Source organism: Gymnoscopelus microlampas (assembly GCF_963454915.1).
Source record: "Gymnoscopelus microlampas genome assembly, chromosome: 16".
NCBI classification, from domain to species: Eukaryota; Metazoa; Chordata; class Actinopteri; order Myctophiformes; family Myctophidae; genus Gymnoscopelus; species Gymnoscopelus microlampas.
In genome coordinates this window covers 8,313,082-8,328,520 of record NC_139953.1, presented here as the reverse complement: position 1 = coordinate 8,328,520, position 15,439 = coordinate 8,313,082, and the positions used below count along the sequence as shown (strand labels likewise).

At 41.3% G+C, this 15,439-nt stretch overlaps 1 protein-coding gene across 1 annotated transcript in view; it reads right to left on the bottom strand.

Annotated features, from left to right (window-relative positions):
- Window positions 1-11,855: 11,855 nt before the first annotated feature.
- Window positions 11,856-15,439, bottom strand: part of LOC311063519 (uncharacterized protein) — a 38,642-nt gene continuing 35,058 nt past the window's right edge. Inside the window, exon 9 of the mRNA XM_084082998.1 lies at window positions 11,856-12,840. Within this exon, the coding sequence (XP_083939124.1) occupies window positions 11,858-12,840 (983 nt within the window). The 3' untranslated portion in view covers window positions 11,856-11,857. The remainder of the gene's footprint in view (window positions 12,841-15,439) is intronic.

Genomic DNA, 15,439 nt, shown 5'->3' with positions numbered 1-15,439 from the left:
TTCAAGCCCTATTTTACCCTTTGTCGCACAACGGTGGCGTGCAAAAATAGTGAGAATAGCAGATCTACAAGCTCATATGCATCACGTTGTGAGCTTGTAGATCTATTTTCACTATCCTTTTTGAACGATTCTGACATGGCCAACATAGTGATTGATTATTAATCAATTATCGATTATGATTTTTGTTGTCAATTAAATTGATTAGTTCAATTAACCACTTCAACCATTCTCAAGATATAATTGGTCCTCACTAATTATAATGTAGTATTTTTTGCCTACTCCGTCTGTGTCTCAGAGGAGGGCTGTGGACAGCTCAGAAACGTGACCAGTGACATCATCGATGGGGAATCCAAGCTAATCCTCCTCTGAGACACAGAGTGAGTAGACAAAAATGGTATCATATTATAATTATTTATAGGTATAAATTGGTATAAAAGTAGGGGAAAAGATTAAGGAAACAATGCCCAGTGGTGTTGTTGACAAACTCATTAGCTTCAGAACCATTCTCTAAATAAATAAAGAGTAAATGTACATACTTACATGTATATTATACAGTAACATTACAGTCAATTTATGTAAAAATTAAACAAACTGCAACATTGAGCTTGTTTTGATACAGGTTACTTAATTGAATTAGGCCATCAGATTCCATAAAATCTTATTAGCATATTACAAGTTAGCCTGTGGGAGAGGGGCAAACCCTCTCAGATTGTCCTTATGTTGTTCCCTCTACCTTGAGTGGACTCAAGGTAGGTCCTGTGAGGACCAGCAGAGACTGGTTGGCCAACCATCTGGGAGGCAATATAAGCCAAATTCCAATACCCAAATCTCTGCTCACTCCACACTCGGTCCTCCAGCTTAACCCAGAAATCGTTTGTGTCCCAAAATAGTCATTTGCTTTTGGAGGAGCTGAGACCGGGGGAGAGAGTGAGCTCCGCAGCAGCTTTCACCGAGTGTACATCCAGTGTACAGACTTCAGCCTGTTCTCGTCCCCTCGCCGGAAGTGCTGCCTGCCTATCTGTTTTGTTATTGGATGGACTGTCTGCTCGGGCTATGGGAAGGAAACCATGACTACGCCGTCTGGGAGATGGGTTCTTAAAGCTGTGCCGTGTCGCAGACTTCAGAGGGATGTTTTTGAGCCGACGAGACTTTGATCTGCGTGCCCATATCCTAAAATGTAAACATAACGCCTGCATGCGTGTGTTGGACGGTCTGAGAGTGAAAGTATCCCACTTGATTAAAATGCAGAGATACTTCAATGCATTTGTATCTGAACAAGACCAGGAGACCTGGTTCTGCCAGAGCCAGAATAAATTCCCTTTTATGCCCATGTATGGACGAAAGGGGGACGAAATTCAGAGGTCCCTTTTATGCCCATGTATGGACGAAAGGGGGACAGAAAAGTGGACAGACTTTTATGCCCATGTATGGACGAATGGGGGACAAAGCCTCATGTAGGCCGACACCTTGGGTCTGGCAACAAAAACAGTGATCAAAGCTACTGAAACAACTAATGAAATATTGGGTTGATCAAAGATACTGAAGCAACACATTAACTTTGTTTATACATTCATGCTGTACATGGTGTGTGAGAATGCATGTCAAACAGCTCATATATGAGAGATATAGCGTCTAATATACAACATGACATGCAGGAGAAGCAAGCGGGTAGGCAGGAATGTGAGTATTGGAATGTGGCCGTCAGTCCAACCTGCTTCATTCCTCCGGGTTAGGGTTAGGGTCCGTTTTTTCTTCAGTAAAGTCTTTGTCTACGTTGCTGGGGGTCGCTGGTTGATCATAACTTGCTTGTAGGCATTTCATACAATAATCAAACATTTGACCAAAACCAGGACGCCACAGAGGTTTCCTCTTCACCTATCACAACTACAAAACAGGAAATTGTAAATAAAGTTCAAATATTTTAATAGTTCTCTCTCATTTTGTCCTTTGCTTAGACTTTGTGAACCTCCCAAAAGATTACCTTTCCCCTGAAGAGCAGGAGAGGAGTCCCTGTCTGGTCCAGGAGGAACCAGAGCCTCCACAGATTACAGCTAAACAAGAGGAGCTACTTCAAAGACAAGAGGAGGCTGGTGGGTCAACAATGACGTCACTAGCAGTGAAGAGTGAAGAAGGTGGTGAAAACAGTGAGACGGAGCCTCCAGCCAGCACCTCAACTGGACACATGAAAACACAAGCTGAAGTAGAGGACTGTGGAGCACTGCAGCCAACTAGTGATGGCCAGCTCCTCCCTTCACACCGTTATGAATCGGACACTGAAGACAGTGATGAGTGGGAGGAGACCAGGCAAGATCAATCGGGACAAAGATATTCTTTGAGCAATGGGCTATCCCAGGACCTGAAGTCAGCAGAACAAATTCCATCCATGAGGAGTCATAGAGGGGAGACGTCGGTTAGTTGTGCAGTTTGTGGCAAACTATTTGCTTTCAGCGGACGTCTGATCAGACACATGAGGACTCATACGGGGGAGAAACCCTTTAGTTGTGCGGTTTGTGGCAAAAGCTTCAATCAATCTGAAATTCTGAAAAGACACTTGAAGATTCACACAGCCGAGAAAATCTTTAATTGCACAGTGTGTAGCAAAAGCTTTAATCGAACTGGAAATCTGAAAACACATATGAGGATGCACACGGGCGAAAGACCCTTTAAGTGTACAGTTTGTGGTAAAAGTTTTACTTTGAATGGTCATCTGAAAACGCACATGAGGATTCACACAGGCGAGAAACCCTTTACTTGTATAGTTTGTTGCAAAGGCTTTGGTCAAAAAATTGGTCTGGAGAGACACATGAGGAATCATACAGGTGGGGGTTCCTTTAGTTGTACAGTTTGTGGCTATGGCTTTGGTTGACAGGGAATGAGGACATCCTAACAGAATTCTCTAATTCAAATCTGTTTGTGGCTATGGCTTTGGTTGACAGGGAATGAGGACATCCTAACAGAATTCTCTAATTCAAATCTGAATAAACAGGCACTAAAGATGAAACTAAAACATTTTTGAATAATGTAACAAACCTCAACAATGCATTCACATAGAGAAATATTTTAGAGAAATAGCAGATCTACAATTCACGTTGATATATTTACTTCTGAAAAATCCCAGTTGCAGCGTCAATCACGGCTACACGATGTAAAGCAAGACATTAATGTTGCGTCGTCATTTGTTATAACATTCCTATTCGTAATTGACACTGCGCCGTCACCGTTACTCAAGTAACCCAACACAGCACCTGTTGACGGTGGCGGGAGGCATGCGTTAATCCGACAGACCTTTTCTCCGACTATGTGGCATCCGCGTGCGGTTAGGGTTAGGGTGCGGGTTTGGTTCGGGTTTACTGTTTAATGTCGGAGCACTGCGCTGTCGGAGGAATGCGCTGTCGGACTAACGTATTGCACCCGACGGTGGCAGAAACATTAGCGGAGCCTACTCCGACAGCATATGACAGTTTTTAAGCGAAAGAAATGAGGGGTACTGAGGAAAATTCTTGTGCATTGGCTGAGAGTCGTGTGCTTATACTGAAAAAGCGTCAGCAGGATAAAGATCGGGCACAGATCAAAACGAGGTGTTTGAATAAAGAACACAATGGTGTAGCTTGCTAAAAATAGATCTACTGGTCAGCTTGTACAGGTGAGCTTGTAGATCTGATATTTTTGGGCAATCAACACAGCAGAATTATAATATATATCTGGCTTTAGTCTCAAAATGTCAATATACTGGTGTTCCTGGCCATATTTAAGGAACTTAAACTACAGTGGTTTGTCTGTCCAAAAATCACTAGGCGCTAATTTTATTTTCATTATAATTTAATTCTTCTAAAGCTGTAACTTGTCCTGTGTTTAGACAGCAAGAGTGTATGACACATCTGTTACTCACATAAATGGTGCAATACATGTTTTTATTGAAAAAGTAAGAATTGTGTGAGAGAATCAGGATCTCACTTCTTAGGGGCAAGGTAAATTGGAACCCTGTGAGAAATGATCCAAAGGCCACGGACGCACCCACACCCGATTACCACCACCAATGTCCCTCCTCCTCTTCTGCCTAACACGAAAGTGCATTTAACTTATTATTAGGCTATCTAATAATGTCATTAATTACATCATACAGTAATAGCTGCCCAACATTAAAATGCCTATTTTATTCACCAGCGAGCATGAAAATCACATTTAATACAACTGCTTAAATTCCCAGACTGTCTGGTAAATCTACACAATCACCAATGATACACAAATCAGTGCCCAGAATGAAATCAGTTGGCACGACGGCCAATATGTTTTTGTTTTTCTTAATAACTGTTGTTTGTGATGGTTATGACATTTCTTTGCATATGGTTTGCCCAATATGCTTGTTTTAAATGATTGGGTATAAAATAAACAATCTCTTTCGCAATTATCTTATGACTGCATTATTTTACATGTTCAAAGTACAAACATTTTAGAATGACATGGTAAGATTCTTGGCAAATGCAACACTATTAAAATGTAACAGTTTACATTTTGTCAGCCTACAATATAGATGTTGTCAACTTGAGGGCGACACAGACCATAGAATAAAAAAGAGGGACCCTAACACACCGAAATGAACTAATTATGGCTATGTCTAGTCTGTAAAATGTATGAATGCTTACTTTATGCGCTGTTCTACGATAATGTCGTGCACTGAAAATAGCCGATCTATAAGACTACAAGCACAAATCTACAAGCTGACAGTAGAAACTAGTGCCATATTGTGTCATATCGTTTTTAGTATTACATTAAATGAGTGAACACTGGATTTCATTTATTCATTTTGTCCACATGGGGGACAAAGACGGTTGAATAAAAATGGATCAACTGCGTCAGATCTTTCAAAGTGCTGTAAACATTAACACACTAGTATTACATTTATCACACTATATTAGTTCAATGGATTTAGATTAATGTTGTGGTTTTGCCACATGCAGTCACTTAGTTAATTAGTTGGACTATTAACTTACTTACTGAGCTGATGTCTTTATTGTGTACTGATGTATGAAGCGTTTGCTTTGACTTGAGATAATTGTAAACATTACCATACGTATATAATGTCACTGGAGAGCAGCAAATATCATCAGACATTTAAGCAGCAAAACTAAAAGACGTTATATATAAACTTGTCAGGACAGAGGAAATTCCAGGGGACACATACAACAGCTAACCTTTTGTAAGTGTAGAAGAACATTCATTAGTATTAAGACCTATTATATGTGCCTAATACTAGCCTGGTGTATGCCGTTAGAAAAGATGGGGTTTGATCTGACAAAAATGCATATGAATTAACATCTGTCATAAGAATATCTGTCATCTGTCAAAAAGAAAAAATAGAGAGCTTATATTGGTGGTGTAAGGGGTGGTGGGGTGGTGATGGTACTTACTTTCTGGTAACACTCAGGCAGGGTGTGGTGTTGGGGTGGTTTTAGGGTGCAGCTGTTATGGTGGTGTTAGTGTTACCCTCTGGTAACACTTTGCCAGGGTGTGGTCTAGAGAAGATGGAGTTCTCTGCATCAGGATCCCGATCAACTCCCCCAACAGTGGATCCACACTGAGATCAAAACACAAAGGTTGTGGGTCACAGTGATATGTATAATCCATTCATTTAACGGTCACTCTTTTACAACAGTAGAATAATGAGAAGATCCTAGATCAGCAACAGTTAGTGTAGCTATAGACAGTGCACCCAGAGCGGTCTCATTGGGGCCAAGAACGGACCCTTTGCACGGGATTCAGACTGCCTTGAAAGTACACCTGTGTTCAAAGAAGTTAACAACCCACATTAAATTATAATCAGTGTCCTCCTGCAATTTGCTAAAGTAATACATACCCTTGAAAACACAAATCCATCACAGCCATGGGTTTCATTTGTTTTGTAAAGTAGTCTGATAACAAAAGGATGTGCTTATTCTACATAAGCTACTGTATATAAGCTAAATCCGCTCTAAATAGCCTGCACTGGGGCCCACCCTAACTACGCTACACATCTGCTAGGCAGAATCACAATCAACCAATAATAAGGAGTACAAGTATCAGATCCTACATCAGTGACATTACAATCACTCAATAGCACCAAAACGAACATCTAACTGACTGAACAAAAATATTTACATGCATTTAAAGCAGCACTTAGATGACCCTACCAAGGGAGTTCCGAGCCCCTCGGCAAACACTGACACAGGCATTATCACTTCATGTACATATGACCTTGTATACACTTTGACCTCTGCTGCCAAGTGTTATCTCTACTTGCACTTAAAAATTAACAATGAGTCAACAGTCTGTGTGACAGAGATTGAAGCTGTTTACCTTGTTGTTGTGGGCTCGCTGCAGCAGCAACTATAGATATCCTCACTATTTATTTATTCTCCCCCGAAAGTACGGCACCTAACTACTCCCACATACTTTCACTTAGAAACTCCATTCAAACTTTAAAAAATCCAGCTTACTGTGGACACGTGTACTTGTACTTTTCTTTTTTAAATAATTTGTAGTTTTTAGAGGAGAGGAGAAATGGAGAAATGCCCCGTGTTTTCGTAAGGTCACTGTGGCCACATTTTTATTAGCAGCTGTAAAGCTGCTCTAGAAACAGGCTCAGACGTGGTCATACGCGACATGTATTTGTCTATTGGCTGTCCTGGCTGTCCTTCACTACTTTAAGCCAATGGGGGACACTTCCCCGTTTAAGCCAATGGACGGCCCGTCCTTCGCAGCACCCGCCTCCCCTCGCAGCACCTCCCCTCCTGAAGGCAATCATAGTGAGAGGCTGAGAGTCATAAAGTCATTAAGTCATAAAAACTCGGCCAGCGGAGAATCTACTAATCATGTGTGATTTTACAACAGCCGTTCTACTGAGCGTTACGTTCTACACGCTCATCACAATAGACATCGTGTTTCCCTTCAGTGTTGATTTAACTCTGAGAAGTTCTTCTTAGCTGTGATGACATGCAGTGGTGGAAAAAGTACTCAAATGTTTTACTTGAGTAAAAGTATGCATGCAGCTGCTAATAATATGACTGTCAAGTCAAATGTATTCTTGTTTAGACTACAGATATTTATTAGCTATGTGATGTATACATTTTTAGTTAAGACCATTAATATAAACCCATGCACCTACACAGTCTAGCAATCAGTGCAGCTGCTGGCTACCTAATCTGTCAGTCATTGGCTGTCAGGCAGTGGTGCTGCAAAGTAACTAAGTATATTTACTCAAGTACTATGCAAGTGGTTACCATGCACATTACTTTGGTAGTCAAAGTATATTTTGATGCTAAAACGTTTGTACACTGAAATCTCCGACCGCCCCCGCAGAAAGCAAGCAGAATGACGGAGAATTGTTGTAGTTTTCATCCCGGTTGCGGTCCGGATACGGAAACGGAAACAGTCGTGTGCAACGTGTGTGCATGTGCTGTAATTGTGTATATTATAGACATAGATAGCAGATTCTAGAGCGGATGCCGTTGATATAAAATGGAATGGAAACCGGCAGGCTTTTCACAGCAAATTCAGCAGGAGTCATAACACCGGCAGTGTTGATTGACAGCGACAGGCATAATGGAGTGATGCACGCACGTGTGAGAGAGAGAGAGAGATTGAGTGAAAGAGTGTGTGTGTGTGTGTGTGTGTGTGTGTGCTCGCGCGCTTTAAATCCGTTTTTATAATAGTATATTTTGTTATACTGTACGTTTTACAGTGTTTCAGAATCTAAACTGCCCACAAAAAGTTCAGAAACGTAACTTCAGTCGATTGTTTCTCACCTTTAATGATACAATTTTTGCACTCGGTGTCAGGGACCTCAGTAGCATGTGGAAGATCCATACACAGCCACAACAGCTTGGCACGTCCTCCTCATGCTGGTCACCAACCTATAGCCACATTTTGCTGTGGGGTGGCATCCCATTCCTCGACCAGGATTTGTTGCAAGTCAGCCAACGTGGTTCTGTTGGTCACTGTAGCACGTACAGCACGATCAAGCTGATCCCACAAAGTGTTCAATTGGGTTGAGGTCTGGACTCACCAGGGGCGTCTCGGCCATTCACTGTGCGTACGACGCGACACCCTCACTCTCACATATCCGTGATTTCATACCCCACTTTTTGAAAAAATATTTATATATATATATATATATATATATATATTTTTTTTTTTTTCTTTTTTTTCTTTTTTCTTTTTGATAATAAATCGGTAAAATCAGGCAAAAATAAGAATTAAATAACCTAACCCCGAAATAAAGTAACCAAAACACCGGAAAAAAACTAACAAAATCCGCCCAAAAAAACACATTTTTCTTTAAATACAAAATTTGTTTACATTTGACAGTTACAAATGTTCGCTTGAAAGAAATGATATGCAAAGATTTGCAAAAAATAGCAGATCTATTTAAAAAAAAATAGCAGATATACAAGCTCGTAGCGCGGCACTTGGTGCCGCGCTATGAGCTTGTATATCTGCTATTTTTGAATAGCCAAAGTATAAAATAAGGGGTATAGTCCACCGAAAGTCTACAGTATCCCCCCCACCTTCTGAGAGCCTGTGACGTCCCTGGGACTCACGGAAGGCCATTCCATCCTCTCCACTCCCAAATTCTGGTAGGTACTGGCTGATGATCCTGGCTCTGGGGGCGAGTGTTGTCATCCTGGAGGATGGCGTTAGGTCCCAGATTCTGGCACACGCCTGCCAGCACTTGAAGCTCGAAACGAGAGTGAATGCCAACAGAACAATATTGCAGGGGATTTTGACAAAAAATACTTTGGGCGCTACCCACAGGTGTGTCGCTCGATCCTCGATCCTTACCTCGTTGTAAAGGTGACTAATCAACAATAAAAATTATACAAAATACAATACCAATTGGTATTATTAGAGAACATTTTGGTCAAGGGGAGAAATAATTGACCGAAGTTAAGTTTACAATTTTTTTGTTGGCAGTTTTAGGAGTTTTACTTGATTATTCAAGCAAAATACATTTTTGCTTTATAACTGGTAATTTTAGGTCGTTTTTTTATGTATAATATTAACTATCAAGCCACGGAATCAAGGATTGTTCTCCGCAGATAGCAGTTTCTGGTATTAATCGTTCTATACTTCCATTCAAAACAAAAGTGTACATAAGAAATAGTAACATGACATAAATTATGAAACTACACGGTATTAAAATGGTTAGAGCATATACATTTGTTGGATATTGTATTCACATTTTCATACTGTCGGACCTACGGTGCGGTCGATGGGGTACTTTTAAGACAGAATTTGGAAAACATTTGTTGTGTTTCTCAAGTCGTGTTACGCCGACCGACGGAATTCTTACTGGCCGTTTGTTTACTGTGCTGCGTCACTTTTGAGAAATCCAAACAAACCACTTCAATATGATGGACGTCGTGCAACATTTGTCAACAATCTCCTTACATTTGGAGGATAATATGAGTTCACTTTGACCACCGGCTTCGAATGCTATCAATGCATTAATTTAGTCACATTTTCTCCGCACATTTTATCAGACCCTTGAATGGGCGAGTAGGCAACATAATGACCTACCCGCGATTCATCAGACCATTCATTGGGCGTAATCAGGAGCTACTGACCTACTCGGAGGCAGAGCAGTCCCCACAACATCTATATATATACAATTTGAATCCTGCGCCATGTCGGTTGTCAGTATGTACGTATGTAGCCAGTGTGACGTAATCTGACATCACGCCAGTGTGACGTAATCTGACATCACGATGAGACGGTCTATATATACAATCTATATGTAAATCTCACGACAGCATGACATCACGCATGACATCACATCCTACCTATAAATTCTAGGATGCCGTCAGATCGCACCAGTTCGACGGCTTCCATAGTGGGTTTTGGTCATTGGAGAGGTGATGCACGTCACCTCTTTCTGAAGTGGGTACTTTCAAAGCCTGCCGTGGATTTAGGAGAGCACAAAACTCTCTCTCACACTGTGAGGTGCCTGTAAGGTGGCACTGCAAAGTGAACGACGCGTCACGCTAGACGTTCGCGGCCCGAACTTCTAGTGATTTACAATTCTGTGCCTATCGGTACATAACGCGAACGGCGCTGAGTAGGCTCAAGCGAACGTCGCAACGTTCGGAACTTGTGCCCCCTCTCTCCACTGAGATGTGGAGACACTGCTACTGCTTCTCGCATCTCATGCCTTATTTATGACTAGTCGTATACCTGTGTCGCACGCAGAACATAGCAGATCTCCAAGACTACAGCGCGTAGCATCCGCGCCATGTTGTAGGCTTGTAGATCAGGCTTCAGTAGGATATGGGCGTGTACCTTTGACATGTAAGACTAAAACAGCAGCAGTTTATTTCTGCCGTTTGATACAAACTGGTCTGTTGTCATGGTTCCCGCTCCCGTTGACTTCGACAATTTTGCTGAAGGAAATCCATAATATGACAAAATAAATGTAAACAATGGCTTTGTCTTTGATAATCGGTTTACTTTTTAAATCCAATTCTTGTAAACAACTGTCAGAACTTAAACTAAACCCCAAAAAACTGAACATAGACCTATTGCTTATTAACAAGTAGCCTACAAAATGTATAAAAATAAAATATATATATATAATAAAATGCTCTATGAACATAAATATAAGTCATTTCGTGGCTTACAGGTAAACACCATCACTGTACCATAGAAAATAAAAATGACTATTTCTCCCACGTATAGAAAAACAGGTACATGTTCTTCCACACCTTCAAATTACAAGATTAAAACATTTAACAAATTATGTTAAACTGACATTTGCGGCATATCACATTTTGTTATCCATCGCTTTTGGGTATTCTTTTTGTAGGAAAAACACATTTTCTAAGAAAACAATGGCAAGAGAGGCTCGACTTTAACATTCAATATAAAAATAGGTCAGGTAAACTTACAATTTTTAATTTAACTTACAATGTAATAAAATAACATATTGCATCAGATTAATGCTCAGAAAAGAAAAAGGTGTTCAAAGACGATAAAAAAAAGCATGGGCCCCATTTTCAAGATCTCTTCTATGGCCCTACATAGACCACGTTCATGAAAGAAAAAAGGCATGTTCAAAGGCAACACAAACCATGTTCAAAGCACTAGATTTATAAATAATTGCGTGACTTGTTATTGTCATGTTGAATTAACACAATGCCTGCCAGAGTTTTTTCAGAACAGTCTGTAGCCTCTGCCAGGGTTTTGCCATGATTTTGGTACCTGTTCGCGTAGCCACAGATTTTTTTCCTCCAGTATGATTGATCCCCAGATGGTTTCTAATCACAGATGAGATTCAGGTGTGGTTTCACAAATGTCAACAAGGTCATTTTGACCTCGTTGACATGTGTTGTTTGATGTTTCAATATAGCTCAAAACCAGTAGTTTTAAACCAAAAAACAAAGTGAATTGTTTGTCCGTTTGAATTTTAACATTGAAGTGAATGGAGCAGCAAATCTTCGAACATTTTTAGCTCCTAATCTGTTCGTAATTCGACAAGGGTTGAAATTATAAAATACGTCTTTTTTTCAAAGACGTATATATACGTCTTTGGCGGACAACAGCTGATTATTAAAAGACGTATATATACGTCTTTGGCAGGTAATCAGTTAAGAATTATCATATTTGTTCTGTATAAGCTACAGTACCAGGTGTCAATCCAGGTAGCGTCTTTAATAAAGGCATTTGTTACTAATTAGGTTTCTCTCCTATCCCTGTTGACCAAAACCATTGCCACATATAGGTTCCCCCCCCCCCCTCCCCCTGTAGGAATACGTCTCCGTCTCTCCGGATCAACCTTCTGACCGAAGCCCCTATCCAAACTGTATAACTATAACTATTTTTTCTATTATTTTTTCCTATTTTTTCCTTTTGTATGACTGGTCATATGTCCGGCCAGAGCAAAATTGCGGCCAAAACTTTTGTTACAAACTGTACAACTAAAGGGTTTCTTAGCTGTCGCTGTATGAGTCCTCCTCATATGTGTGTTCAGAGCATTCTTTTGACCAAAGACTTTATCACAAACTGTACAACCAAAGGCTGTGTGACTGAGCATATGTTTTTCCAGATGTGCATCTACAGTAAAGCTTTCGCCGCAAACTGTACACATAAGGGGTTTGTTGCCTGAGTGAATCGAGATCATGTGTTTAAGAAGATGTTCCTGTTGATTAAAGCTTGTGCTACAAATTGTACAAGTAAAGGGTTTTTCACCTGTGTGAATCCTCTTGTGTCTGAGCAGATTAATATTGTAACGAAATTGTTTACCACAAACCGTACAGCTTGTATCTGCTCTAATCCTCCTCTTGGATGCTTTCCTGTCCTGGGACCCATTGTTGCTCCTGCGTGATCTCAGCGATTTTGAAGCTGGCTGTGCTTCCATAGTCTCATCCCACTCACTGCCACTGTCTTCAGTGTCAGATTCGGAAGTGTGTGACGTTTCTCCACAGTCCTCTACTTCCGCTTGTGTTTTCACGCGTCCGGTTGAGGTCCTGCCTCTGGTCTCCTCCCACTCCTCGCTGTTGTCAGAGTCAGATTCAGAACAGTGTAAACGGAGGGACTGTCCCTCTCTTGCTGGTTGTAATGCTCCACCGTCTCTTGTTTCCATGTGTTCACTAGAGGTGCTGGATAGAGGCTCTGTCCAACTGTTTTCATTGTAATCTTCACTCTTCGATGCTGGTAACGTCGGTAATGCCTCCTCTGGCCTTTTGGCTAGCTCCTCCTGCTGCTCTTTACTCTGTGGAAGAGGCTCTGGTGCCTCCTGGACCCGAATGGGGCTTCTCTCCTGCCGTTCAGTGGAAACCACCTCTTTAAAGACAGGGAGGTGCAGGAAGTCTAGGAAAAAAAAGAAAGAAATGAGAGTGAATGTTTGAACTTTATCCACCTTTTTTTGTTTCCCTGTTTTGTAGTTGTGGTAGTTGAAGGGAACATCTTTGTTTTTTCGGTCAAAGTTTTGATTATAGTGAGAGATCAGGACAGACAGATACTGTGTATCGTTTGACTGATGACATTGGCAGATTTCTGGCTTCAACAGATGTATCAGAATTGGTGAAAAACCTGCTAATAATTCTAAGCAAATCTAAGCAAAGATATGGGAAACTATTTTTTTCATAATTTATTTGTGGAGCAAATAATCCGTTTCATATTGCACAGGTTCCACAATTAGTTTCCCCAAGGGCCAAAGTATGTCTAGGGTACCAAGCTGAGGGGCACACAACCTGCAAACAGATTGGAGCTTGGGGGGCGGCGTTCCCGCTACTCCAGTGACAGTGCAGATACTAGTGTTGTTGCTGCTCTTACCACCATTATTAACACATCGGGTGCCAAACACGGTCTGAACCGTGTGTTTACATAGTGGCGGTTCCGAAGCTTCGGTGCCGAACACGGTCTGAACCGTGATTTCAGTCTGTTTTTTTTATTCACTCTTTTCTCCGCGCGGGCGGGGCTAGAGCAGCTCTGGGAGCACCCATTGTAATCCTGCGAAGGAAGTGCCAGATCGCTCACCGGAAACACCTTTTTCCCCCCCATCCGCTTCCTGTCTATTTCCTACTTTGAAACGCCTATATCTCCGAATCTGTTTCCTGTGGGGAAAAACGGTCATGCGCGATGCGCGATCCCCCCCCCCCCCGTTGTAACCCGCGAGGGGAATGTTATGGTTCCAGCCTGTAGCCAGGCTCATGGCAGAACATGAATCGATGCTTTTTTTTACGTGGATTTGCTTGTAACGCACGCGGAAACTTTAAACAGCAAAGCACAGTCAATGGGGAGAATGCTGGCACCCACGGTAAGTTGTTATGAAAAAATGCTGGCACCCGATGTGTTAAGAGTTAGAGGCCTATCAGGCTCGAAGCCTTATTGCATTCCTTGGCTTTCTTGTTCTTCCGCTGTTTTTGCAGTTCTGGCCTAACCGTGCATACGCTTTTTACGAAACTCGGCAATATGGTAGAGGGCTATGCCAAACGGCCAAGGCCCGAAACTCACGACCATTGGCCAAAGGGTGGCGCTATAGCACTCAATTGAAAATGCCAACTTTGAACAGGTTTGTACCTGTTCAAAGTTGGCATTTTCAATTGTGTGCTATAGCTCATACCCTGTTTGACCTACAGCCATGAAACTTCGATACACACATGCGTCTCCTCATGCCTAACAACTTTCACACTCTGACTTTTGACCTCTGACCTTTAGATCTCCCACCATTTTGAATTATATGAAAAACAGTAAAGATCTATCTCCTCCTGGGATCTTTGAGCAATCTGCAAGAAACATTTTACACATGAGCTTTGGACCTATGCCGACAAACTGGGGAAGCAGATTTTCCATAAGTGAAGCTTTTAAGAGCCAATGAATATTGCCGTTTTATGAAAATTATTCGTTTGCCCATAACACATACATGCAGACTAACATTTGTTTGAAACTTTGCAGTAATGTAGAGGGTCATTCCAAGTATCACTGAAACCAATCTTACTCCAATTGGTCAAAGGGGGGCGCTATAGCAATTTTTTGAAAATGCAACCTTTAAACAGGCAAAAGTCATGCCTCGTTTGGCCGACAGCCGTGAAACTTGCTTACACATGTGCCTTGACTCATGAGGAACACATCTATCACTTTGACCAGTAAGCTCCGCCCTTAGATTTTCCGCCATATTGAGCAGTTTGAAAAACATTTAAACCCAGGATTTCTGAGCAATTTGCGTGAAACTGTCATCTGTGTGAACTCCTTTTTCACCAGTTCAGGTCTGTTGGTCCAATGGCTGATTGGTAAACCATATGCCTTGCAACCACAGGGTCGCCGGTTTGAGTCTCACCTCATGTGGACTTCATCTCAATTGCATTGCACACAACATGACTGTATCAATGTGCAATTGTTAAATGTAACATGAAATGCTTATTTGAGAGTAGTTATTTTCAATGTATGACGTACTTCATTCCCCTTTTGTTTTGTTTTGTTGGATTCTCCTTTTTCACTGACTAAGGCTGTGGATTGAATAGCTCAATCAGTAAAGTGTTAGCCTCTTGTTCCGAAGGCCCCGGTTCAAACCCCACTCATTACAGTTTACATTCAAATTGCATTGTAAAAACATGACCCTGTTAATTCAGACATGTGCAATTTAAAAACAATAACATGAAATGCATTTTTGAGAGTAGTTGTTTTTCATGTATGACATACTTTCTTGTGAAAATAGCCGATCTACAATCTCACAACTTTTCAGATAGCAACGTGTTGTGAGCTTGTAGATCAACTATTTTCACTAGATTCCATTCCGAGGAGACAAAAAAAAATCTTTATTGGTAAATGTTTTGTGAACAAGTGATCTAGAGTATATAGTGAAACAGAGGCTTGGTTCATAACGGACGGAAAACCCTATAGATAAACAGACACCATCAGGGAGGCCATATCTCTAGCTCAATGAGAAGAGAGGCAGCCTGTGAATTCA